The 27,864-nt window shown below is 32.2% G+C and overlaps 2 protein-coding genes across 2 annotated transcripts; both read left to right on the top strand.

Annotated features, from left to right (window-relative positions):
* The first annotated feature begins 14,272 nt into the window (after positions 1–14,272).
* Positions 14,273–15,211, top strand: LOC127552518 (olfactory receptor 4K14-like). Its single transcript, XM_051983027.1, has one exon. It carries the CDS (start codon positions 14,273–14,275, stop codon positions 15,209–15,211), a length of 939 nt encoding a protein of 312 aa, XP_051838987.1.
* A 10,444-nt stretch (positions 15,212–25,655) lies between these two features.
* Positions 25,656–26,609, top strand: LOC127546619 (olfactory receptor 4K2-like). The gene has a single exon (XM_051973645.1). It carries the CDS (start codon positions 25,656–25,658, stop codon positions 26,607–26,609), a length of 954 nt encoding a protein of 317 aa, XP_051829605.1.
* Positions 26,610–27,864: the final 1,255 nt, after the last annotated feature.

The following is a 27,864-nucleotide window of genomic DNA, read 5'->3' as shown; positions in this document are numbered from 1 at the left end:
TAAAACTGAGAGTTGGTTTTATGAAAAAACCAATAAAATTGATAAACCTTTGGTAAATCTAATTAGAAAAAGGAGAGAGGGAAATCAAATTGGCAGTCTTAAAAATGAAAAAGGAGAACTTACCACTGATGAAGAGGAAATTAAAGAAATAATAAGGGGATTCTTTTCCCAACTTTATGCCAATAAATTTGATAACCTAAGTGAAATGGATGACTACCTCCAAAAATATAGCCTTCCCAGATTATCAGAGGAGGAAGTAAATTGCTTAAACAGTCCCATTTCAGAAAAAGAAATAGAACAAGCTATTAATCAACTCCCTAAAAAAAAATCCCCGGGACCAGATGGATTTACATGTGAATTCTACCAAATATTCAAAGAACAATTAGCCCCAATGCTTTATAAACTATTGGAAAAAATAGGGAATGAAGGAGTCCTACCAAACTCCTTTTGTGACACAGACATGGTACTGATACCTAAACCAGGTAGGTTGAAAACAGAGAAAGAAAATTATAGACCAATCTCCCTAATGAATATTGATGCTAAAATCTTAAATAAGATATTAGCAAAAAAAAACTACAGAAAATCATCCTCAGGATAATACACCAGGATCAAGTAGGATTCATGCCAGGAATGCAGGGCTGGTTCAATATTAGGAAAACTATCAGTATAATTGGCCATATTAATAATCAAATTAACAAAAATCATACGATCATCTCAATAGATACAGAAAAAGCATTTGATAAAATCCAACATCCATTCCTATTAAAAACTCTTGAGAGTATAGGAATAAATGGACTTTTCCTTAAAATAATCATTAGCATCTTTTTAAAACTAGCAGTAAGCATCATATGTAATGGGGACAAACTGCAACCATTCCCAATAAGATCAGGAGTGAAACAAGGTTGCCCACTATCACCATTACTATTTAATATTGTATTAGAAATGCTAGCTCTGGCAATAAGAGTTGAGAAAGAGATTAAAGGAATAATAATAGGCAATGAGGAAACCAAATTATCACTCTTTGCTAATGATATGATGGTATACTTAGAGAACCCCAGAGATTCTACAAAAAAGTTATTAGAAACAATCCACACCTTTAGCAAAGTTGCAGGATACAAAATAAACCCATATAAGTCATCAGCATTCTTATATATCACTAACAAAACCCAACAGTTAGAGTTACCAAGAGAAATTCCATTTAAAGTAACTACTGATTGTATAAAATATTTAGGAATCTATCTGCCAAGGGAAAATCAGAAACTATATGAGCAAAACTACAAAACACTTTCTACACAAATTAAGTCTGATCTAACCAACTGGAAAAATATTAAATGCTCTTGGATTGGGCAAGCAAATATAATAAAGATGACAATACTACCTAAACTAATCTATTTATTTAGCGCTATACCAGTCAGATGCCCAAAAAACTATTTTAATGACCTAGAAAAAATAACAACAAAATTCATATGGAAAAACAAAAGGGCAAGAATTTCAAGGGAATTAATGAAAAAAACTCAAATGACAATGGCCTAGCTATACCAGATCTAAAATTATATTATAAAGCAGCGGTTACCAAAACCATCTACTATTGGCTAAGAAATAGACTAGTTGATCAGTGGAATAGGTTAGGTTCAAAGGACAAAAAAGCCAATAACTTTAATAATCTAGTTTTTGACAAACCCAAAGACCCCAGTTTTGGGGATAAGAATGCATTATTTGACAAAAATTGCTGGGGAAATTTGAAATTAGTATGGCAGAAACTAGGCATTGTTTCACACTTAACACCGTACACCAAGATAAGGTCAAAATGGGGTCATGACCTAGGCATAAAGAATGAGATTATAAATAAATTGGAAGAGCTTAGGATAGTTTACCTCTTAGACCTGTGGAAGAGGGAGGAATTTATGACCAAAGAAGAACTAGAGATTACTATTGACCACAAAATAGAAAATTTTGATTATATCAAATTGAAAAGTTTTTGTACAAACAAAACAAATGCAGACAACATTAGAAGAGAAACAATAAACTGGGAAAACATTTTTACAGTCAAAGGTTCTGATAAAGGCCTCATTTCCAAAATATATAGAGAATTGACTCTCATTTATAAGAAATCAAGCCATTCCCAATTGATAAATCTTCAAAGGGCAATTCTCAGACGAAGAAATTAAGACTATTTATAGACATATGAAAATATGCTCCAAATCATTATTAATCAGAGAAATGCAAATTAAGACAACTCTGAGATACCACTACACACCTGTCAGATTGGCTAGAATGACAGGGAAAGATAATGCGGAATTTTGGAGGGGATATGGGAAAAGAGGGACACTGATACATTGTTGGTGGAATTGTGAATCCATCCAGCCATTCTGGAGAGCAATTTGGAACTATGCTCAAAAAGTTATCAAACTGCATACCCTTTCATGCAGCAGTGTTTCTACTGGGCTTATACCCCAAAGAGATACTAAAGAAGGGAAAGGGACCTGTATGTGCCAAAATGTTTGTGGCAACCCTGTTTGTAGTGACTAGAAGCTGGAAAATGAATTTGGAGAATCAATCTGGCCCATCAATTGGAGAATGGTTGAGTAAATTGTGGTATATGAACGTTGTGGAATATTATTTTTCTGTAAGAAATGACCAGCAGGATGACTACAGAGAGGACTGGTGAGACTTACATGAACTGATGCTAAGTGAAATGAGCAGAACCAGGAGATCATTATATACCTCAACAATGATACTGTTTGAGGATGTATTCTGATGGAAGTGGATCTCTTAGGTAAAGCGTGCTAATTCAGTTTCAATTGATCAAGGATGGACAGAAGTAGCTACACCCAAAGAAAGAGCACTGGGAAATAAATATAAACTGCTTGCATTTTTGTTTTTCTTCCTGGGTTATTTATACCTTATGAATTCAATTTTCCCTGTGCAACAAGAGAACTGTTCGGTTCTGCACACATATATTGTTATCTAGGATATACTGTAACCTATTTAACATGTAAAGGACTGCTTGCCATCTGAGGGAGGGGGTGGAGAGAGGGAGGGGAAAAATCGGAACAGAAGTGAGTGCAAGGGATAATGCTATAAAAAATTACCCTGGTATGGGTTCTGTCAATAAAAAGTTATTAAAAAAAAGAATTATGACCTAGAAGTAATGGAGATGTCGATTAGTCCCCACTCCCTCTTGAGTAAAAGTATTTCTCTTTGCTCTTGAACTATGATACAAAAATGGGTAAAGTTAATTCAGTTGCCAAGTATCATCAGATCTTGTAAGTAGCGCTAACACAGAGATACACAGAGAAGCAACAAGGTATGCTTGAATCAGACAACCAAGCACTTAAGGCTAATTACATATTTGATGTGAGATAATGGCTCCATGAACATATTTAGATGAGATGGTGATGTGAGGGCTCTCCTCACCATTGGTGCTTGCTGAATGTTTGGTGTTGAGATAATCGTAGACAAGGATTGGAGGGCAGAGAGAGAGAGAGGTGAAAGAGTCACTTGGCAGCAGGATGAGGAAAGAGGCTGGTGACTCTGGACTCCAGAATCTAAGATATATCTTTGGCAAGCCACATGGCAACTTGCCTGCCTCCTTTACTTCTCCCCCTAAAGACCAAGGACTTTGGCTGATCTTAATTGGGGCTGACTCTGAAGGCCTTCAGGGAGCTGTCCCTGAGAGTTCCCAAAATTTCTGCCACTTCTGTCACCATCACTTAATCCCACTACTGGTGTTTTTCTATTCCATCTTCCTTCTTCATGTCATTGATTCTCTCTCACTTTTTTGTCATCTCTGCCATACTAAAATTTGTTTTGAGGTATTATTTTAAAGTTATTTAGAGTGGAATGTTGGGAGAGCTCATCTGAGTGGTTTTTGTTTTAAGCCTATGTTGTGTCTTTGAGTCTGCTAGAGCAGCTTCACTGTGCTGATTGAGTACAAGGTCAATAACTATCAGTTCACTGTTTTAGTTTTAACCTTCTTTTGGATTCTGAGTATCCCTAGAGATAATTGAAGTAGCTTTATATTTAGTTAATATTTTCTGTTTTGGGGAAGTTAAGAAGTCATGACAAATAGAAAGAAATTTTAGACCTCCTTTTTGTTGCTCATATGACTCAGAATTTCCTGTATTTTTTCCTCTTTTTTACTTTTAAGGTATAACTCTGCCCCTGGGGTACAGGGGGGACTGTCCCAAGCTTCCTGTGCAGCTCTGAGCACTGGCATTGAGCACAGAGCTCCCTTGTGTTTTCAGGGTGGAACATTGCCTTCTCTGTTCTGGAAATAGCCTGGGTTTCCAGAGTTTGCCTTCTGAGCTGGGACTGGAATCTGCCCCACTGCTGTGCTGCTCTCTTGAGCCAGGACTGAGGGTCTTAGTGGCTGAAATGCTGTGATTAAAGCCCTCTCATTGGCTTTCCCAGAGTCTGTCTGACCTGACACCCTTTCACCCCAGTGAGACTGACCTTTCTTGAAGATTTTCCAGTCTACCTTGAGCTGAAGAGTGGTTTTTTATTCCATCAGACTCTATTCAGAGGCTTGGTTTCCTGTGATTTTCCAGGGAAACTGGAAGAGCTTGAGCAGCTTCCTGACTTTACTCAGACATCTTGACTCCACCCCCAAAAGTTATACAAACAGATTGAACAGATTGAAGTGACTCCTTCCTATTTCAATCTTGTCTTGAAATCTGTTTTTCAACTACCACCATCTAAGTATAATCCTTTGCCATGCTTATTCACTTGTAAAATTTTAGTGTCCTTCAACGATATTGTATGAGGATGTATTCTGATGGAAGTGGATTTCTCTGACAAAGAGACTTAACTGAGTTTCATTGGAGAAATGATGGACAGAAACAGCTACACCCAAAGAAGGAATACTGGGAAAGGAATGTGAACTATTTGCATTTTTGATTTTCTTCCCGAGTTATTTATACCTTCTGAATCCAATTCTCCCTGTGCAACAAGAGAACTGTTTGGTTCTGCAAATATGTATTGTATCTAGGATATACTGCAACATATTTAACATATATAGGACTGCTTGCCATCCTGGGGGGGGGGAGGAGGGAGGGAGGGGAAAAAACGAAACATAAGTGATTGCAAGGGATAATGTCGTGTAAAAATTATCCTGGCATGGATTCTGTCAATACAAAGTTATTATTAAATAAAATAAAATTAAAAAAAAATTTTAGTGTCCTTGGAAATCTTACTTCACATTCTTCCCCCACTATTTTTTTGTCTTACTACTGCCAATAGTTTTTCTTGTGCCTTGACTTTGTCATGTCACTTATCTACTTAGAAAAAGTTAATTCCTATAGTTTCAAAGTAAAGTCCAAGTTCCTCTACTGAATATTCAAAGCTCTTCACAACCTGACATTATCATAACTTTCTAAATTTATCACTTATTATCAGACTATGTGGAGTATAGTATTATGAGATATAGCTATAAAGATAAAATGACAAATATGGAAAATGAAAATAAAATAGAAGAGAATGTAAAGAGTTACTTTATAGACCTGGTAGGGAAGTGAATTCTTCAATAAGTAAAACACAGTCATGATGAGAAACAGCAACCACTTGCTATATAAAAAACACAGTCATGATGAGAAACAGCAACCACTTGCTATATAAAATTTAACAACTTTTGCATGAAATAAGTGAAACTAAACCAAGAAAAGGATAATTAGGGGAGAAATTGTCACAACTAATATCTCTACTAACAAGAAGTTGATACTAATATATAAGTGATTCATAAATATATGGGAGGTTCAAACAACTTGAAGAGTATAAAAAAACTAAGTGATTAACCATTTGCTCTACATCACTTATTGTTAAGATAATTGCAAATTAAAACAACTCTAAAGTTCGATCTTTTCCCCCACAAATGGGGTGAAAAATTATGAACGATGAAACTGTAAATTTTGAGAAACTCTGGGAGAAAATGTCACACTAATGTACTTTTGATGGATTTATGATTTGAATTACAATAAAGAACCAGCAACCAACAAACCAAAAAATCCAATACAAAAATATCCAAACCATTAACATCTAAAATAAGGGACTATTATGATTTGCAAAGATAATTTTGAATATAAAAATATAAGAAACTTTAGATGTCATCTAATTTAATCCACTTATTTTCTATGTGAAAAAATGAGACTCTGAAGATTGAAAGTTCTACCTATTGTACAGGCAGCAATGAATAAAATTAGGATTTAAGCCTGAGTGAGCTGACATTTAATTATCTTACCATCATCATCATGCTCACTTAACTTCACTTCAGTGATCAAGTTTCTTGTAGTGTTTTGCATAGTCTTCACACCTGTGTGGAACCCTGCCATATATGTCCTGAGAAACAAAGAAATGGAGGTTTCTCTGAGGAAACTAGGAAGTCAGTATATAAATCTGAAATGGAATTCTTAAGTTAATTTTTTAAATTAGAAGACATATTGAAATTTTAAATTACTATCGAAGGTGAAACCTCTGTGTAGTCACTGAGGCTTGCATTCTGGGTGTCACCTTTGAGTATTTATTTTCTCTTACTTTCTATATCCAGTCTGTTGTTAAATTCTGTCAGTTTTTCCTTTGTAACATCATTTCCTAGATCCTCTTATTGCTTTACTCCTGAACTGTTGTAATAATCACTAAGTCAAAAAACCTTTAAATGTCTATTGAATGCTAGGAACTGTGCTAAGTACTGGGGACAAAAAGATAAATAACTGTCTCTGCTTTCAAGGAGCTTGCAATCTAACTGGAGACAAAATGTAAACATTATTGTAAACACTATTTACAACAAGTTCTATGCAAGACAAATAAGAAACAATCAACGGAGGTAAGGTAGTAAAATTAAAGATATTAATAAAGGCTCCATATAAAACAGAATATTAGTGGAGGCTTGAAGGAAAGGAAGGAAAACAAGATGCAGTTATAAAGAACATTTCAGGCAGGCAAGAGGGATCAGGCAGGACAAAAGCACCATCTTCTTTTAAAAAGAAGATGAAGTATCTTGTTTAAGTAACTGCAAGCTGATCAGCATCACTGAATCAAGTATCTAGGATGTGAGAGGCAAAAAGCTGAGAAAACTAGAAAGGTAAGAGAGGATAGTTTGTGAAGGCTTTGAAAGCCAAATGATTTTATATTTGATCTAGAGATGACAGGGAGTCACTGGAGATTACTAAATAGCAATGTGGCTTGGTTAGACTTGAGTTTTTGGAAAATCAATTTGGCAGACAATCAGAAATTATACTCATGTAGGACAGACTTGTAGCAGGCAACTTTACCTATGGCTATTGCAATATTCCAGGTGTAAAGACATGAAGCTTTTACCAATATGATAGCAATATCAGAGGAGAGAAAAAAAGAACATACATGAGAGATGTTATCAGAGGAGAGAAAAAAAGAACATACATGAGAAATGTTATGAAGGTAAAGTAGACAGCCTTGACAATAGATTGGATATGAAGGTGAGAGAATCAAGAGTTGAGTAGGAATCTTCTTTCAGGAAATAAAGATTTATATCATAATTCATAGCCATTTATCTCCTCTCTTTCCCATCTCCTGAGCAAAGCATCCCTCATTCCTATCAGTATCACCTTTGTTGAATTTCAGAATTTAGGCAATCAGAAATACTTAACCATCTTTACAAATTCAGTTGTTCAGGACAAACAGGAAGTGGTATTACAAATTCTTAGTATTTCATCTAGAAAGATAGAGAATCATCACTAGTTCTTCCTGTTACAAATTGTTGGACACTGTGGAGGAAATCGGATTCATAATCCTTAATACATACATATGTAATATATTTTGCATAAACTTCCATTTACAATGTATATATTGTTGTAATTATAAAAAATTAACTCATTTAAAGGAGTTAATTTATAGTGACTATGATTGTACATTTCCTCAATAGACAGATGTTATCATGAGGGGATAAATAAAAATATTTGATGACAGACAAATAATAAATTGATGTCATTTCACTGATAAAAATCATATCAGTTCTGATGCCGAATCATTTCACAATGGCAAAACTTTGGTGTGAAAAAAATTTTTTTCTGGGTTTTCAGTAACTTTGGCAGTTATCAAACTGCATATTGAAATGGTTTCTTTCCTAGATGATGATTGTAGGCATTGGACTAGGAGAATAAATATTCCAAAGGCTCTTGAGTAATAAGTCCTAGGTTTTCTCTATCAAGATTCAAAAGCAGATAGTGATCAAAGTACTGGCAGTAGTTTGTTTTCTTGTCTTTTTCTCTAGACAACCATGCTGTGTTTATTCACCTAGGCTAGTTTGCTTCCTATGTGGAGGACAATTGATTGGCCATGTATGAGGATGACTGGTCACTTCTCCATAGAAGTACTTTCCCTTAAGTGAGGGCCAGAAGAACTGGAGTTGAAGAAGGACTGAAAGTTTGGTGATGTTGGCATTCCCAGGCTTCTGTACTTATCTATTGGTCAATCATTGCTGGTAAAAATAAGAAATATAGCTTCTTTTCTGTAATGATTTCTTCCTTCAGTAATGATCTTGTGGGATTAGGTTGGAAGCAAGTCGAGTGAGCCTTTGGAGTCACTTTTAATATCAAAGCTTCAGATACCATCATCACTATTTTTAAGCCCCCAAAACTTAGTAAAACTCTACAAGACAGCCTTTATTTCTGGTCTGATTCCCAAGATGTTCCTCCAGCTAACAAAGTGGTGCAAAGGGCAAAGTTTCAGATATTTTCACATCTGAGAGCCTTCAAGGGTCTATATAATTTTACTCTTTTAGGAGTACAATGGATGTGACATTCCAATATAGAATATTTAGAATATACTTGGTATAAAAACATAGAGGATGATTAAAAAGATGCAAAAACACATTTTACTTAGAAGATATTTGGAGAACAATAATTATTCTTTAACATTGAAATATCTTAAATAAATACCTTAAATTAATACAAATAATTTTATGAACTGCTCAGATAAGTTTATTTTCAGTTTTGTACTCAGGTGCTTGTAAGGAATTTGTAGACAGAAGCTGTTATATGATCTCTAAGTCATAGTTGACATATGACTGACTATCAGTTCATGGGTAGGTCCATCTGTTTGATACTATCACTTTTTCTAGTATATTATCTGTTGCATATGATCTACTCAATTGGGTTTTTTTTGCTGCTATATGTGTCACATGGTAAAATTTCAATGAAAACTCACAAGTAAAATCAACCTGTTGCCAGAGACACAATACACAACCAATTAAATTCGATTAAAATCATCACTCTATTATTATGAACACAGTCACTTGCTGGCATTAAGGAAAAAATATGAGGAAAAAGTTGCAGTTATTACCCTCAAGGATCTTATAATATAAGTTGGATAAAGGAATATGATATGACTAAGTGCAAGTAGAAAGTGATAAGCATGAAACACTCAATGATAATATTAGGAATTTTAGAAGATAAACTCTTCTTTCAAATTTTGGTGGTGGGTGATGATTGGGAAAATCTTCCTGAAAGATATTGTACTTGAGGAAGAGACAGATTCTAGCAAATGGGAAATATGGAGGAAATGCATTCTTGAGTCCAAATACAGTAGAAAACTTTCAGGGAAAGAACTTTTAAAACTTTGCTTGTTTGGAGGCTTTCTATTTAAATTCAATTGTTCTTGGTCTTGAATTTTAAGAGATGATTTGCCAGTTGATACTATCAACCTAAGGAGCCTCAGGCATAAGGAGTTCTCAGAAGATTATAGAACATGAATCTTTTCCATGAATCTTATTCCCTGATCTGCACAAAACATGTTGTGGAAAGTTTTCTGATTTACTACAGGGACTGCACTATTTCCCAATGTGAATATAATACGTCTACACTCATGTTGATAGTCATTCAAAGATCAGCTTTACTTAGCAAGAGTAGCTGTCCATTATTCCCCACAAACTTGTACTCAAATGAGACTGCACATGGTAAGCTATTTCTGTTATTTTTCTATCTCTATCGTTATCTCCCTTCTCTGTTCCTCCTTTCTTATATCAATACAATTTAAAAATATTACTATATACAGTTATATAACTGATAGGAAAGAGGCAAAAGCCTCACCAGGAACAAAGGGCAGAATTTTAGAATATTGACTATATAAAATAATACACACACACACCAATCTTCGAAGAGAAAATAAAGATTTGGTTCATTTTCCTTTTCTTTGATTCTTCTACTTTACTCTTTCCATTGTTTCCACTTTTTTGGAGGTGGGAGGGAGAGGAAGAGTTTTGTCCATGTTCACAGAATAGTAAAAATAATCATGCTAGGCAGCCCAAAGAGGCTCATCTCTCTTCAGTGAGATTTACCTAATCTCTCCAGTATTAAGAAAGTTTATTTTGTATACCCCACAGCATCTTGTACATTTCAAAATATAGCATAAGTTAACAGAATCATAGTTTTTTTTTTTCTAGTTTCTTCCATTCTCTTTTTGTCATTACTTCTATATTATGAATGAAGGAATGTATCCCAAGAGAGGGTAAGTATAATGCAGCTATTTAGTAAGAGTCTGGACAATAATTATGACCAGCTTTACTCCCATCCAAAGTTCATTCAAGCCCATTATACTACCTCCTACTTTTTAATAAATCCTTTTTAATGGTAGAAATTTCTAGAGTGAGGAGGGAGGAAAGAAGAGAAAAAAAGGAAGAAATTTACATGACTTCATTATATATTTAAAAGGAGCATCATGTTGCACATAATATGCAATTTCATGTGCAATTATCTTTTTTATTACACTATCATAAATGCTTGTTTTATTTCATAAATTAAAATAAATAAAAGTCAAAGCAATAAAACAATCCTATTTTGTTTGACTTAATTCTTTGTATCTTGGAAAGTGCTGTTTAAATTAAAGGAAAATAATTATTTTCAAGTTATTTCTTGTTTTCTTTCTGATTTCTTAGTTTCTCCTGTCTTATAATTAGTATGAAATTAAAAAAAAATATTTATATATATTCATAAGGCCAGCCTAGATTAAGAAAAATCCTAATAAAGGAATGTTTTAAAACCAATTTAGCAGCATGTTTTTCAATATTCCCATTATTTTTAATATTTTAATATTCAATATCCACAGGAGTATGAATTTTAGTGCTTCTTCTAACTTAATTATTGGACATGGAATTAGAAAATTCTGTCAAGAAATTTTAGAAACTTTTAATCAATAGATATTTCTTAAGTGCCTGCTGTGTTCCAGACTGCTACAATGAGCAGAAAAATATCCAATGACTTGTTTTAAGTAATAAATAATAATGATTAAATATTTCAAATCATAAGTATTAGAAGCCCCCCAAACATCATGAAAACAATAAATTTTCTTAATTAAATGTAACATTGCTTTTGTAGAATCTATTTCTATATTAATTTGCTAAGAATATTCCTTTTTATTCATCCCTAGGGCATAGATGATTTTTGACTATGCTTGTTAGAAGTATTAGAAATTATGACTGATAATAAAACAATATAGCCAGGTGGGAGGAATAATAGTTTAATAACAGGAAACCTGAATTTCAGTTCTAGTCCCATCATTTTCTAAGTGATATTGGGAAAATCCCATTATTTCTCTGGGCCTTAGTTTCCATGGCTACAAAAAAGAGGATTTGGAAATTTTGGATTAAGATAGCTAATAAAACCTCTAATTTCTTCCACCTATGAGGTTTCATGATTTTGTATCATCCATTCTGAAACCACTAATACCCTACATAATAAATATTTGTACATAAAATAGGTGCACAAATAATTTCTTTCTCTCAGGTGATATATGTGCCATTTATTTTCAACTTTAAAAAATTCCTTCAACTTTTATATTATACAAAGAATGTGTTTTTGGTAGGTTTTGAGGTTTTAAAATAAGGATATTTCCCTTTCAGTCAGTTTAAATCCTTCCTCCTCTCTCTACCTCTAATGAACTCTGTTAATGAAATGAAGGTAATTTTTAGTAATAATTGAACTCATCTTTTTAAAAAAACCTCAGACTGACTTATTTTAATCTTGTGAAAAGGAAAGAATTATTCATCTCATTTCAACAAAAGATTGAAGATCCAGGGAGTAGAGTAGATGAGAGAGAGATCAAAATTTTTTCTGTCCTTAATTTTAAGAAATCACACAAAAACTTTCAAATAATGATTTTGCCTAACAGCAAGGAGAGTTTCATTCAATCAATAAACATTTATTGATCATTTACTATGTATCTGACCTTGTGCTAAGTTTTGAAAGTTTTACTTGAATGAATTTGTTAAACTAATGCCAATCTCCCAAGAATTAAAAAAGAAAGCCTATTGGTAACAAGGGTGAAAAGAGAGGTGAAGGTAATAATGATGCAATAAAGGCAAACATCAGTAAATATTCCAACATTTAAAGAAGACATGGTAGAGTTCAATTTATCTTCTTCTGTGGTTGTATAGGCAACTTTTTTTTTTCCTTTTAATCCAAACCACCTTGATATAATTAACTAACTAATCCCTCCTCAACAATAGTAGAAATTGTTACTTGCCTGCAGTTTATTATCTCATAGCATTTCCTGAAGCACTGAGAGGCTAAATAACTTTCTTTTCAATGCCTTTTAAGTTCACATATAGTAATAATGTGTAGTCATTAGATTTTAGGATACTGAATGCTATCTATTTTTGAATGAAAGGTTTAGTTCATTTTACTGGGTAGTTAATGTATGATTTGTATCTGAAGCAAATTTAAGATTAAGTATGTTAAATATATCATTTTACAGTTAGGACCCAAAAGGTCAAGTGACATTGCCAATGTCATACAACTCATTAGTAATAGAATTGGAGTTTTGAACTTTTCTGATTTTGAAATTTTCTATTTATTTCAAATTGCTATTGAATTAGGGCAATTAAATTTTAGGTTTCATTTACTGATATATTTTAATTATTGATTATTCCCATATTTCAACCATTTCAGGATCATGTCAGAATCTTTATTTTGCCCAATCACTTACTGATTATTTATTAAATATCTACTTTAAGTCAGACAAGTGGATACAACCATTACCATGCTGATTGCATTTTAGAGTTCTTTGATTAAGATGTCGGATTAAATAATTTATTCTGCATTTGTATAATAATACAAATTTGTATCTTTTCTTGCCAAATCTGATGATTGACTTTACTTACTGATCTGCACTTATAATCAAAAAAATCATTGAATGTTAAGTATGGGTGGGATATTTGAGAAATGATCTATCTCAAGAGTTTCTCAATTATGTGTTGTGTATGTGTGTATTTTTAAGTCTCCTTGGATTTTCTGGTACCCCTTGGCTTTTAGCAAAGCTTCAGATAACTACCTATTGAATATGAGAGGAAATAAATTCTAAAATCATCCATGTATAAAAATAATAACATAAAATAAACATGGTAATTATTCATAAAATTGGATTTGATGGTAAATTTAGCATTAAATTTAATTTGAAAATGAAATATATATTTTATTAATACGTACATTTAGTATGATGAAGTTATTAAACACAGTTAAATAAATTAGTGTGAACCATGATTTTATTTCTTGTTAACCAATAGTTTTATTCTCAGTAAGGTTTTTAAAAATAAATATCTGCTTGCGTCCAATTTATTTTTTGCCTTGGATTTGATTGAGAAAAGGTTTGACGATCTTGATGCACAGAGATAATTTTTAAAAAATATGCTGATTTTAAAAATTAAGAATGAGATATCCTTTTCCAAATTTTTGCCACATATTTAACTTCATTGGTTGAATAACCATGTTTGGAGTTCATAAGAAATCTATCAAATCATTTTTAACTTGGTGAAATTTGCTGATTTTTCCCTCTAGCTCATATTGAAAAGGGGGCTTCTTATCTGGACCATCTTCACTTAGTTTTGATTAGTTTTCCTTCAATTATCTCATCCCCCTCCAAGATGTCTTCCCTTTTTTCAGCCTACCTCTACTTCTACCATTTTTCTTCAATCCATAAATTTTTTTATAAGTTAACACTATTACTTTTGGATTATTTTAATGAAATAAGAGAAGATATTTTTCAAATATTCTACCTATCCCTTTTATCAAATGTTTCTTTTCCCTTGTGGTACATATATCTCATATAGGTTGAGAACCCCTAATCTTTCAAATTATATTGCCATATATATCATTGCATGACTGGTTTAATCAATATAATATTTGGCTTCATATTTTTTGTGAAAGAATATGTATTTGAGCACTGAAGATAGAGAATTAAGATATTTTAAATCATAATAGTTATTTTTTCCTATTTTCTCCAGGAGGATTTGTAGAAAAGACTTGAATGAATGGCTGAAGTAAATCATTCTACAGTGTCTGAGTTTGTGCTGTTGGGACTTTGTGATTCCTGGGAACTTCAGATTTTCTTTTTCCTTTTGATCTTGGTGCTCTACTTAATCATTGTTTTGGGTAATATTTTTATTGTGATTTTAGTTATTACTGACCCCCATCTTCATTCCCCCATGTACTTCCTGTTGGCCAACCTCTCTTTTGTTGATTTGTGGCTTTCCTCGGTTACTACTCCAAAGATGATCACAGACTTGCTCAAGGAAAATAAAACCATTTCCTTTGGAGGCTGCATGTGTCAGATTCTCTTTGTTCATTTTGTTGGAGGGGGTGAGATGGTACTGCTTGTGGCCATGGCCTATGATCGCTATGTAGCCATATGTAAGCCACTCCACTATATAGCCATCATGAGCCAAAGAAAATGCATTTGTCTTGTAATGATCTCATGGACTATTGGATTTGTGCACTCTGTGAGTCAATTGGCTGTGATTGTTGAGCTGCCTTTCTGTGGCCCAAGAGTCGTAAACAGTTTTTTCTGTGATATCCCTCTGGTTATTGAGCTTGCCTGCATCAATTCCCATTCCCTGGGAATCTTGATGAATTCTGATAGTGGTGTTCTTGCTATGACATGCTTCATTCTCTTACTGATCTCCTATACTTACATCCTACTCACAGTTCGCCATCATTCCAAACATGGGGCATCCAAAGCCCTTTCCACTTGCACTGCTCATATCATGGTAGTGGTATTATTTTTTGGACCATGTATCTTTATCTATGTGTGGCCACTTAACATAACATCAGTAGACAAATTTCTTGCTGTATTTTATTCAGTCATTACACCTCTCCTGAATCCAGCCATTTATACATTTAGAAACAAAGAGATGAAAGTTTCTCTGAGAAAATTTAAAAGTCAGTATGTGAGTCTTAGGTGGAATTTGTAAATTTTGTAATTGGTAGTTCCATATGTTACATCTCAGTAGATCTGAGATCAATGGCTACAAGCATGTTGCATAGAATTCCATGTTCTTGATTTGTAAATAAAAGTTTTCAATATCACCATCAACAAAATTAGTGTGTTGATAATAAAATTAATAGATGATAGTCACTGTTATATTACTCATTATTATGTTATAACTTATAATATGTAATTTAAATATCAGTTCCTGCAAATGGATTTTAGCTGGTTCTAGCACATTCTTGAGTATAGTCCAAAATATGTAAGAATACTTAATAATGTCATAATATTGAATACTCATAATCTTTAAATTACATAGCAGGAAAAGTTTTCAAAGTATAGAGAGCTAGCAAAAAGCAATAGCAGCAACAAACCCTTAAAACAATGTGACCACGCGACAAGATATATGTCATCCTTGTTATTCTATCTTCTAATGATGTTGTACCAAAATACTTTCAGTGTGTTTACAGATGATGCATCTATACCTCATTATTCATTTAATCATAAAAAGCAATTTTTAACTACACCCATATCATAGTCCACAGAAGAAAAAGCATAAAATATTGAATATTAAATATAAATATAGGACATTAAATATGTAAGTATAATAATAATAGAATGTTGATAATGATGATATTGGTACTAGTTCAAAGATTTTGTAAGTAAAGTTGCTTAAACATCTTAAAATATCCTGAGCATTTTATTAAACATATTTGAAGGAATACAAAAATATCTCAAGTATAGACTTAAAAATATCATTATGATGTGATTCTAAAAAATAAAACCATAAAGGAAAAAATAAAAATTTATTATGTTATATGAATGAGGTGAAATAGCAAGAACTGACACAGAGGGATTAGATAGGGGAGGAAAGCTGATAGTTCTGGAATTGTACTCACATTGGAAATTGGTTAAAGAGGGAACAATACACAAACACATATAGAACAATATAAAAGGTTCTAAATTTATAGAGGAATAAGAGGAGGAAAGTATGAGATATGGGAAGAGGATATAGAAGAGTGTGTAAATTACTAGGAGTTGGATAAAGAAGCAGGGAAATGATAGGGAGAGAAGATAAGAGAAACTTTTTTTGGCATGGTAGTGGATAAGAGTAGAACAGCAGAGTCAGCAGAGATGATAAATAGAAGATACAGACAAATATCATGATGATGATTAGGAGAAGCATCTATTAGGAAAAAAACAGGGATAATAATAATGGATCTCAGACAAAGTTAAAGCTAAAATAGATTTAATATGAAAGAAAAAATAGGGAAACTATACTATATTAATATTATCTTAAATTATTTAAAATAACTAAGTAGTATAAGGTTGGATTATTGCTCTGGTGTAGAATGTAGAAACAAATACAAGTGGCCCTACATAGATGTATATGAATGTGTGTGTGTGTGTGTGTGTGTATACATATATATGACTATAGATATGTATGTATGTGTATGTGTCTATATATGCATATATAAATACATATGTGCTTAATTGTAATCTTCTTGAGAGGGAGTAGGTGGAAGAAAAGGGGGAAATAATAAAGTAAAAAGTTCTCAACAGAGAACAAAAGGAAACCTACAACAAAGCATAGAAGAGATGTATACCTCTGAATACAAATTATACAGGTTTTTTTGAATGAAAATTTATCTCATATTTTTGAATTTTCTCATGATTTGCTGTGCACATGGTATTTTTTCTTTTTCTTTATGTTGTTTTAAATAAATAATTCTCTAAAAATTTAATTAAATCAGAAAATATTTGTTCTTTGTTGTTATTTGCTTGTTTTTTTTGTTTTTTTTTTCAAGAAGGCTGATTTATGAGGCAAAAATATCACTGGATTGATATCAGTAAACTTAGCTTTGCAGATTTGTCCATAATCAGATACGTGAATTTATCTTTCCTTTTAAATAATATTGGGAAAGTCATCCAATCTCTCTGATCCTCAGTTATCTCACCTATAAAATAATTTGATAATATTAAATGACTTCTTTTACCATTTGACAATGGCTATTTTTCATTTACTTGTTCTAATATGGGGATTGACACAATCACATAATGCCATTAAGCTTATAGATGTATGTAAAGAATGGTTCCTTTCAGTACTTGGGTAATCTTTTATCAATATGGATTATATGCTGGAATTCCCTCATCTCAGTGTAAAACACCTTTATTGAGCATATATCTCCAATGTTAAAACTTGCTTGTAATTTGTCATCTGAGGGTCATTGAATAGGGCTATTACTATTGAAATAGATTATTTTTATGTTTGCTTATACTTTTGAAATTCTATGGTTATCTCAAACTGGATTGCTAAAGGAAGAAAGCTTAACAGAGAGAAAATCTTTTGCCAGGCATTTAGGTGATAGATTGGCAGTAACTCAGAGAAATAACTGCAAAGACAAGGAAAAAGAAAGAATAACACAGTTAATTGCATTTGACCTAAAATTTCTTATTCATCTAGGATGCATGATTTAAGGTATATTTATCAGAAGGTGATCCTACATTGTTTTTAGGGAACACTTAAGAAGTTTTATGTGCCTTCTGGGAAGATGAGTTGGATTGCTCATGTATAGTATCTCTGATTTTATTTTGACTAGAGCTATTTGGATACAATGAACTTTCATGGATGCATGTTTGAAGTTACCCTAGACTTTGAAGGAAAAGGGGGGTCATGACTGGAACTTAGTAGGTTTTCATGCTAGAAGACAGCAAAAGTTAACAGGATGACTTGTACAGAGAAGATATTCAATAAATATATGTCAAGTTAAATCAAAGTGAACTGAATTTAATGGTAGCACAAATCAATAATAGTCTAGAAGAATGCCATTGACATGATAGTATTACTATGGTAGTTCTATTAGAGTGATAATTGGGAAAAGCAGAGGGTAAAGACTCTCACAAATAAAAGGGTAATATCACAAATTCTGTCCTTTTTACACTCTATTTTGTGAGCCATAGAAGGGGAAATTGTATAAAAATCTACCTGCCTACCTATGCAATACTCTAACTTTCACAGATAAAGCCATTTAACATCTACCATGTTTTCAGGTCAAACCTAGATTTTGGGCCAATCTCATACCTAAGTTAACAGAACATAAATATTATACCTTTATCATATGGGCACTGTTTTGATGCAATCTTGCTTTTGAATTTGTTCATTTGTGCAATGCATTGAATCTTTGTTTTCCTGTGACTAAACCCTTTTTATTAACTAGTGATAAAAAATAAATCTGTCATTTATTTTTCCATCACAATGTCTTCAATTCAAGTCAATACCATACAATAATGTATTGTTTATTAATATGTAATGCTTCCCAGAATATTATTCAGGTATATGATCAAAGTTCACAATCACTATTTCTGAGACCAGATGTGAGGACCAAGTTAGCAGCCTGGATACTTTGGAATCAGCCAGAGTCAGGATAAGCAAAAGTCCTTGATCTTTATTCTTGAAGTGAGAGAAATGGACACAGGAATCTCCACATCTCTGCTCTTTGTCTCCTGGCCAGAAGTCACACTGGCTTGTCTTACTCCACCTTCTAATCCCTCTTCTAATTTTCTGTATATGCCAACAGCTCGAGCCAGCACAGAATAGTGGGGCGGGTCATTTTCCAAGTATATGCTAATAGAATATTGTCCAATCGGTAGTTAGCCTTAAATGCTTGGTTGTCTGACCTCAGTGCATGAAGTTAAGAGTTTCAGCCCTTTACAACCAGATGTTCAAATAGCTTCCCCTTTTTTAAAATGAAGGTACTGAAAATAGATAGATGATAGAAAAATAATAAATTGATGTCATTTACACTGATAAAATCATATCAGTTCTGATGCCAAATCATTTTACAATGACAAAAATTTTGGTGCCAAGAACTTTCTTTTTTGGGTTTTCAATAATTATGGCTGTACCACTTGCCAGGCAGTTATGAAACTGCATCTCCAAATGGTTTCTTTCCAAGATGATGGTTGCAAGCATTGAACTGCAGGAATAAATATTCCAAAAGCTCTTGAGTAATAAGTCTTAGGTTTTCTCTATCAAGATCCAAGGGGAGATAGTGATCAAGATATAGGTATTAGTTTGTTTTCTTGTCTTTTTCTCTAGATAACCATGCTGTTTCATTTGCCTAGACTGCTTTGCTTTCTATGTGGAAGAAAATTGGCATTTATGAGGATGGTTGGTCACTTCTCCACAAGAGTAGTTTCCTTTAAATGAGGGCAAAAGACCTGGAGATGAAGAAGGACTGTAAGTTTGGTGATGCTGGCCTTCCCAGGCTTCTGTATTTATCTATGATCAATTATTGCTGGTGAAAATGAGGAATGTAGTTCCTTTTCTGTAATTATTTCTTCCCTCAGTGATGGTCTTGTGGGATTGTGTTGGAAGCAAAGCTGGTGAGGCTTTGCAGTCACTACTGATACCAAAGTTTCAGATACCACCATCACCATCCTTAAGTCGCCAGCACTTAATAAAACTCTACAAGATTGCCTTTAGTTTTTGGTCTGATTCCTAAGATGTTCCTCAAGCTAACAAAGTTGTGAGAAGGACAAAGTTTCAGGGATTTCAGACATCTGAAAGCCTTCAAGAATCTATGTAATTATACTCTTTTAAAAGTAAAATGGATGTTAAATTCCAATACAGAGTATTTAGAATATACTTGGTACAAAAACAAAGAGGATGATTAAAAACATGCAAAAATATATTTTACTTAGAAGGTATTTGGAGAATAATAATTATTCAGTAACATTGAAATTTCTTAAATGAATCCTTTAATAAATACCTTAAATTAATACAAATAATTTTATGAAATGCTCAAATAAGTTATTTTCAGTTTTGCACTCAGGTGCTTGTAGGGAATTTATAGACACAAGCTGTTATATGATTTCTAAGTCATATTTGACATATGACTAACTATCAATTCACAGGCAGGTTTACCTGTTGGAAACTGCCAATTTTCCTGGTATATTATCTGTTACATATGATCTACTCAATTTCTTTTTTGCTGCCATATGTGTCACATCATCAAATTTCAATGAAAACTCACAAATAAAATCAACTTGTTGCCAAAGATACAATACAGAAACAAGTTAATTAAATAAAAATGATCAATCTACTATTATATACACAGTCTCTTGTTAACATTAAAGACAAAAATATGGGGGGAAAGTTATAGTCACTACCCTCAAGTATCTTACAATATAAGTTGGATAAAGAAATATGACCAAATTGCAAATAGAAAGTGATAGGCATGAAACACTCTTAATGGTAATATTAGGAATTTTAGAAGATAAACTAGTTTTTCTACTTTTGGTGGTGGGAGGAATGATAAAAAAATCTTGTTTTTAAATTTTTTTTTTTTTTTTTTTTTTTTGCTGAGGCAATTAGGGTTAAGTGACTTGCCCAGGGTCACTAGCTAGGAAGTGTTAAATATTTGAGATTTGAATTCAGGTCTTCCTGACTTCAGGGCTGCTTTATCTACTGCGCCACCTAGCTTCCCCTGATCAGGAAAATCTTGAAAGATAATGTCTTGAGGAAGAGAAAGATTCTAGCAAATGGAATATGTGGAGGAAGTGTGTTCTAGAGATAATATACAGAAGACGACATTCAGGGAAAGAACTTTTAAAATATTGCTTATTTGGAGGTTTTCTATTTAGATCCAATTGTTCTTGGTCTTGAATTTTGAGAGATGATTTGCCAGTTGATACTATTAACCTAAGGAGCCTGAGGCATAATAAGGTCTCAGAAGATTATAGAACATGAATCTTTTCCAATGATGGGAAGTTTTCCAATTTACTACAGGGACCACATTATTTACCAACATGAATATAATATATTCTACACTAAGGATGATGGTCATTCAAAGGTCAATTTTACTTATCAAGACTAGTTATCAGTTATTCTCCACAAACTTGTAATCAAATGAGAGTCGCATATGGTAAGTTATTTCTGTTATTTTTCTACCTCTATACTTATCTCCTTTCTTTCTTCCTCCCTTCCTTATATTAATATAAATTAAAGATACCACTATATGACAGTTATATAGCTGATAGGAAAGAAGCAATCATTTACCAGGAATATAAGGTAGAGCTTTAGAATATTGAATATATGAAATTACACAAAAATACGATCTTAGAAGAAAGAAGAAAGATTTGATTCATTTTCCTAATTTTTGATTCTTGTTATTTACTATTTCCAATATTTCTACTTTTCTGGAAGTGTGAAGGGAGAAAAAGATTGGCCCATATTCACAGAATGGTAAAAATAATAATACTAAGCAATAATACAAAGAAACACGTCTCTCTTCAACAGGACTTATCTAGTCTCTCCAATTATTAGAGAGGTAGATTCATTTTGCAATTTTTCTTATTTAACCATTCCCATTTTAAATAAAGCTATGAATTAAAAGGAGATAAAATTATTAATCTCATTGAGGACAAATTTATTTTGTATACCCCCAACAGCATCTTGTATATTGAAAATATAGCATAAGATAATAAGATTTTTTTCCCTAGAAGATGTTAATTTCTTCCATTCCCTTTTTATCACTACTCCCATATTATGAATGAAGGAACATGAGACAAGAGATGCTAAGTGTGATGTAACTATTTAGTAAAAGAGTCTGGATAAGAATTGTGACCAGCTTTACTCCAAACCAAAGTTCATTCAAGCCTATTATACTACCTCCCAATTTTTAATTGGGGAAGGAGAAGAAAGAGAAAAAAGAAAAAAAAAGAAATTTACATAACTTCATTATATATTTAGAAGAAACAGCATATTGCACATAAAGTGCAATTTCAAGTTCAATTATCTTTTTTATTATACTATCATAGAAATTCTTGCTTTATTTCATAAATTAAAATAATTTAAAATTAAAACAATCTTTTTCATTTGACTTAATTCTTTGTATGTTGGAAAATGCTGTTTATATTAAAGGAAAACAATTCTCTTTAAGTTATTTTTTGTTTTCTTTCTGATTTCTCAATTTCAACATCTCCTGTCTTGGAATTAGTATGAAATAAAAAAACCATATACGTATGTATCCATAATTCCAGCCTCCATTAAGGAAAATGCTTAATAAAGGAATATTTTAAAAGAAACTTAATAATATGGTTTTTAATATTTCTATTACTTTCAATATTTCAAAATTCAATATTTATAGTAGTATTAATTTTAGCATTTTTTGTAGTTTAATTATTGGAAATGGAATTAGAAAATTTTGTCAAGAAATTTTAGAAACATTTGATAGCTAGATGTCTGTTAAGTGCCTATTGTGTTTCAGGTTTCTACAATGAGTAGTAAAATATCCAGTGACTTGTTTTAAGCAATAAATAACAATGGTTAAATATTCCAAATGATAAGTATTGAGTGCTCCCAAACATCTTGAAAGCAATACATTTTCTTAATTAAACAAAACATTGCTTCTATAGAATACATTTCTATATAAATTTAAGAATATTCTTTTTTTAATGGCTAAGGCCTAGATGATTTTTGACCGTGCTTGTTAGAAGTATTGGGAATTATGACTTACAATGAAACAATGTACTTTGATGGAAAGAATACTAGTTTAATAACAGGAAAACTGAATTTGAGTTCTAGTCCCATCACTCTCTATGGGATATTGGGCAAACCCCATTACTTTTCTGGGCTTTAGTTTCCATGCCTATAAAAGGAAGATTTGGAGAATTTGGATTAAGGTGCCATTCTGAATCTTCCTTTCTGAAAACACCTAATACCTTAGATAATAAATGTTTATACATAAAATAGATGTCAAATAATTTCTTTCTCTCAGTGCGTGTATGTGCCATTTATTTTCAACTTTAAAAATTCCTTTAACTTTATATTATATGGAGAAAATGTTTTGGGATGTTCTGAGATTTTATAGTATAGATATTTTCCTTTCAGTCAATATAAATCCTTCCTCCTCCTCACCTCCTGAATGAACTTTCTGTTAATTAAAAGGAGTTAATTTTTAATAATAATTGAACTCATCTTTTTTAAAAAAAACTGAGACTGAATTACTTTAATCTTGTGAAAAGCATAGAATTAGTTATTTCATTTCAATAGAAGAATGATAGTCTAGGGAGAAGAGTAGATCAGGGAGAGATGGACAATCTTTCTACCCTTAATTTTGAGAAATCATGCAAAAACTTTCAAAATTTTATCCTTTATTCTTCCCATTTGAGAAGATTATTGATAGCTTAATGAACAGTGAGGACATAAATTTTCAGTTCCTCTAATAGCAAGGAGACTTTTAATCAATCAATAAGTACTTATTAATCACTTACTATGTACCAGAAGCTGTGGTAACTATTGAAAAGTTTTACTTGAATGAATTTGTTGAACTAATACCAGTCACCCAAGTTTTAAGAAAGACATTCTATTGGTAGCAAGGATGGAAAGAGAGGTGAAGGTAATAATGATGCACTAAAGGTAAATATCAGTAAATATTCTAATATTTAAAGAAGGCATGGTTGAGCTCAATTTATCTTCCTCTGTGGTTGCTTAGGCAGCTTTTTCCTTTTTCATTTTCTTCCAGACCATCTTGATACAATTAATTAATTAACAACAGTAGTAGAGATTAGCACTTGCCTGCCCTTTATAATCTTAGAGCATTTCCTCAAGCCCTGAGAGGTTAAATAGGTTGCTTTTATACTTTTTAAATTCATATGTAGTAAAAATGTGTAATCATTAGATTTTGGGGTACTGAGTGCTATCTACTTTTGAATGAAAAGTTTAGTCCATTTTACTGGGTAATTGATGTGCAATTTCTCCTCTTACAGATCATAACATCATCACAAGGTAATATGACTTGTACCTGAAGCAAACTCAAGATTGTTTATTTTAATTATTATCATTTTATAGATAAGGAAACTGAGGACCGAAAAAGTTAAGTGATAGAGCCAATGTCACACAGGTAGTTAGTAATAGAATTGGAGTTTTGAACTTTTCTGTTTTTGAAATTTTCTATTTATATCAAACTGCTATTGAATTAGATCAATTAAATTTTAAACTTCATTTACTGATATATTTTAGTTGTTTCAGGATCATGTCAGGATCTTTATTTTTCTAAATCAGTTAATGATTATTTATTTAATGTCTAAGTCAAACAAGTGGATACAACTATTACCACGCTGAAATCTCAAATTGCATTATAGAGTTCTTTGATTAAGCTGTTTGATTAAGTAATTTATTCTCATTTGTATAGAAATCTCTTTGTAACTCTTCTTGCCAAATCTGATGATTGCCTTTCCTCACTGCTCTGTATTTGGAATCACAAAACCATTGAATGTTAAATATGGATGGGATATTTGAGACAATTTATCTCAGGGATTTCTCAGTTGTGTATTTGTATGTGTGTTTTAAGTCTTCTTGGACTTTTGGTACCCATTGGCTTTTAGCAAAGTTTCACATAACTACCTATTCAATATGAAAGGAAATAAATTCTAGAATCTTCCATATATAAATCTAATGAGACAAAATAACTATTCATAAAATTGAATCTTATGGTAATTTTAGCATTACATTTAATTTGAAAATGAAATAAATAATATTTTATTAGCACATACTTTTATCATAATGAAATTGTTAAACACAATTAAATAAATTAGTGGGAACGATTATTTTATTTCTTGTTGATCAATAGTTTTATTTTCAGTAAGGTTTTTAAAAGAAATATCTGCTTGTGATGATCAGCCTCCAGTTTATTTTTTGTCTTGCATTTGGTTGAGAAAAAGGTTTATAATCCTGATCCACAAAGATAATTTTTTTTTTTTGGTGAGGCAATTGGGGTTAAGTGACTTGTCCAGGGTCACACAGCTAGGAAACATTAAGTATCTGAGGCTAGATTTGAACTCAGGTGGTCCTGACTTCAGGGCTGGTGCACTATCCACGGCGCCATTTAGTTGCCCCTGGAAAGATCATTTTTTAAAAATGTGCTGAAAGCCTAATATATTTTTATTAAGAATGGGATATCCTTTTCCAAATTTTTGCCAAACATTTAACTTCATTGTTTGAATAACTGCTTGGAATTTTTCATTTTCATAGAAGTTCAATCAAATCATTTTTTAACTTGATAGAATTTTTAATTTTTTTTCTAGCTTATAATGAAAAGGGATTCTCATCTGGATGACTTTCACATAGTTTTGATCAATTTTTATTTAACTATCTCTTCTTTCTCTCTACCTTACATCCTCCATTTTTCCAGCCTACTTCTACTTCTACCATTTTCTCTTCAATTCATTTTTTAAAAAAACAGTTAACATTATTACTTTTGGATTATTTTAATGAAATAATACACTGCTTTAATCAATATAAGATTTAGTTTCATATTTATGTGGAAGGATATGTATTTGGGAAGATAGAGAATTGAGATCTTTTACATTTTAACCACTATTTTTCTTATTTTCTCCAGGAGGATTTATAGTAAAGACATGAATGAATGGCTGAAGTAAATCATTCTACAGTGTCTGAGTTTGTGCTGTTGGGACTTTGTGATTCCTGGGAACTTGAGATTTTCTTTTTTATTTTGATCTTGGTGATCTACTTGATCACTGTTTTAGGTAATATTTTCATTGTTATTTTAGTTATCATTGATCCCCATCTTCATTCCCCCATGTACTTCCTGTTGGCCAATCTCTCTTTTATTGATTTGTGGCTTTCCTCAGTCACTACTCCAAAGATGATCACAGACTTGCTCATGGAAAATAAAACCATTTTCTTTGGAGGCTGCATGTGTCAGATCTTCTTTGTGCATTTTATTGGAGGGGGTGAGATGGTGCTGCTTGTGGCCATGGCCTATGACCGCTATGTAGCCATATGCAAACCACTCTATTATATAACCATCATGAGCCAAAGAAAATGCATTTGTCTTGTAATGATTTCATGGACTATTGGATTTGTGCACTCTTTAAGTGAATTGGTTGTGATTATGGAGCTGCCTTTCTGTGGTCCTAGAGTAGTAAATAGTTTTTTCTGTGACATTCCTCTGGTGATTGAGCTTTCCTGCATCGATTCCCACTCCCTTGGAATCTTATTGAATTCTGATAGTGGTGTTCTTGCTATGACATGCTTCATTATCTTACTGATCTCCTATACTTACATCCTATTCACAGTTTGCCATCATTCCAAACGTGGGGCATCCAAGGCCCTCTCCACTTGCACTGCTCATATCATAGTGGTAGTGTTATTTTTTGGACCCTGTATCTTTATCTATGTGTGGCCACTTAACATAACATCAGTGGACAAATTTCTTGCTGTGTTTTACTTAGTCATCACACCTCTCCTGAATCCAGCCATTTATACATTTAGAAACAAAGAGATGAAAGTTTCTCTGAGAAAATTTAAAAGTCAGTATGTAGTCCTAGGTGTAATTTGTAAGTTTTGTAATAGGTAGTTCTAGATTTTACATCTTAGTGGATCTGAGATCAATGCAAGCATGTTGTATACAATTCCAGATTCTTGATTTGCAAATAAAAGTTTTCAATAGCCACATACACAAAATTAATGTGTTTATAATAAAATTAATAAATGTTATTCACTGCTATCATATTACTCGTTATTATATTATAATTTATAAAAGATAATCAAATAAATGTCTAACTCTAGAAATTTAATGCCTAATTCTCCATGAAGAATGTTCCATAATGACTTGTTTTGATGTCTCAAAAAAAATTCCATCTATCCTGATAAATCTTTATATAACTAGACTTTATCTCTCACATGATAACAGTGGATTCATTGAAACAGCAATTACTTTGGTAACTGTATTCATCCTGAAATTGAACATAGAACGTAAGCTCCAGGGACCATTTAATTTTTGTCTTTGTATCCCTAGCATTGAGTTCATCCCTTGGTTTACAATAGAAATTTAATAAATGCTTGTTGATTGATTGATTGAGGTCTTGTATTTAACTTTTATTATAATTGGGATCTTGAAAATTGTTGGTAATTATGAAAAATTTGTCAAATTTAAGTGACTTTTGGATAACTGGAAAAATAACAGAATCAATACCTTTTCCTTGTTAGCTTTTTCTCCCAGCCATGAAGAAAATGGGAAAATTTTTAAGGGGAAGAAAAAGGAAATATAAGAGACAACAAGGAATGTACAGCTTGTAGATGTCATTTTTAAATATTTTTACTCATTCAAAAAGAATGAAACAATTCTTTTCACTTCCCTTACTAGTCCCTACAGTTTTAAGCACAAAATATCTTATAATTGCTTTCTTATCCATTTGGCTGTGATCTATGAATTGTCTGTGGAGTCTAGTTATCAAAAGCACAATTTGAGAAAAGAACTGTTAGAGTACTAGTTTGTTTCAACTTGTTAATCTTCAAGGTAAAAAATCAAATATCAGAATCATTTTCTTCTGAGATAATTAAATTTGTCATGATTGAATTATAAGAAATTATCATTATTATTTTACCAAACTAATCAAAATATGTGAACAGAGATGATATTTTCTATGTTTTTTACTTTAGAGGGAAAAACCAAAATATAACAAAAGAATCAATGGGCAACAACAAAAATAATAAACAATGTACAACAAATTCTAGCATTTCCATAGCATTTCAAAGTTTGGGAAGTGCTATTTGCAAACTTACCTAATCTAGTAAACTAAATTACTTCATTTGAACTAAATACTATGGAG

Source organism: Antechinus flavipes, chromosome 2 (assembly GCF_016432865.1).
Source record: "Antechinus flavipes isolate AdamAnt ecotype Samford, QLD, Australia chromosome 2, AdamAnt_v2, whole genome shotgun sequence".
Lineage (NCBI taxonomy): Eukaryota > Metazoa > Chordata > Mammalia > Dasyuromorphia > Dasyuridae > Antechinus > Antechinus flavipes.
This window is presented reverse-complemented; position numbering and strand designations above follow the sequence as displayed.

Bases quoted from the DNA above. Each gene is read 5' to 3' on its own strand.
- LOC127546619 (XM_051973645.1), top strand. From the start codon at position 25,656: ATGGCTGAAGTAAATCATTCTACAGTGTCTGAGTTTGTGCTGTTGGGA.
- LOC127552518 (XM_051983027.1), top strand. From the start codon at position 14,273: ATGGCTGAAGTAAATCATTCTACAGTGTCTGAGTTTGTGCTGTTGGGA.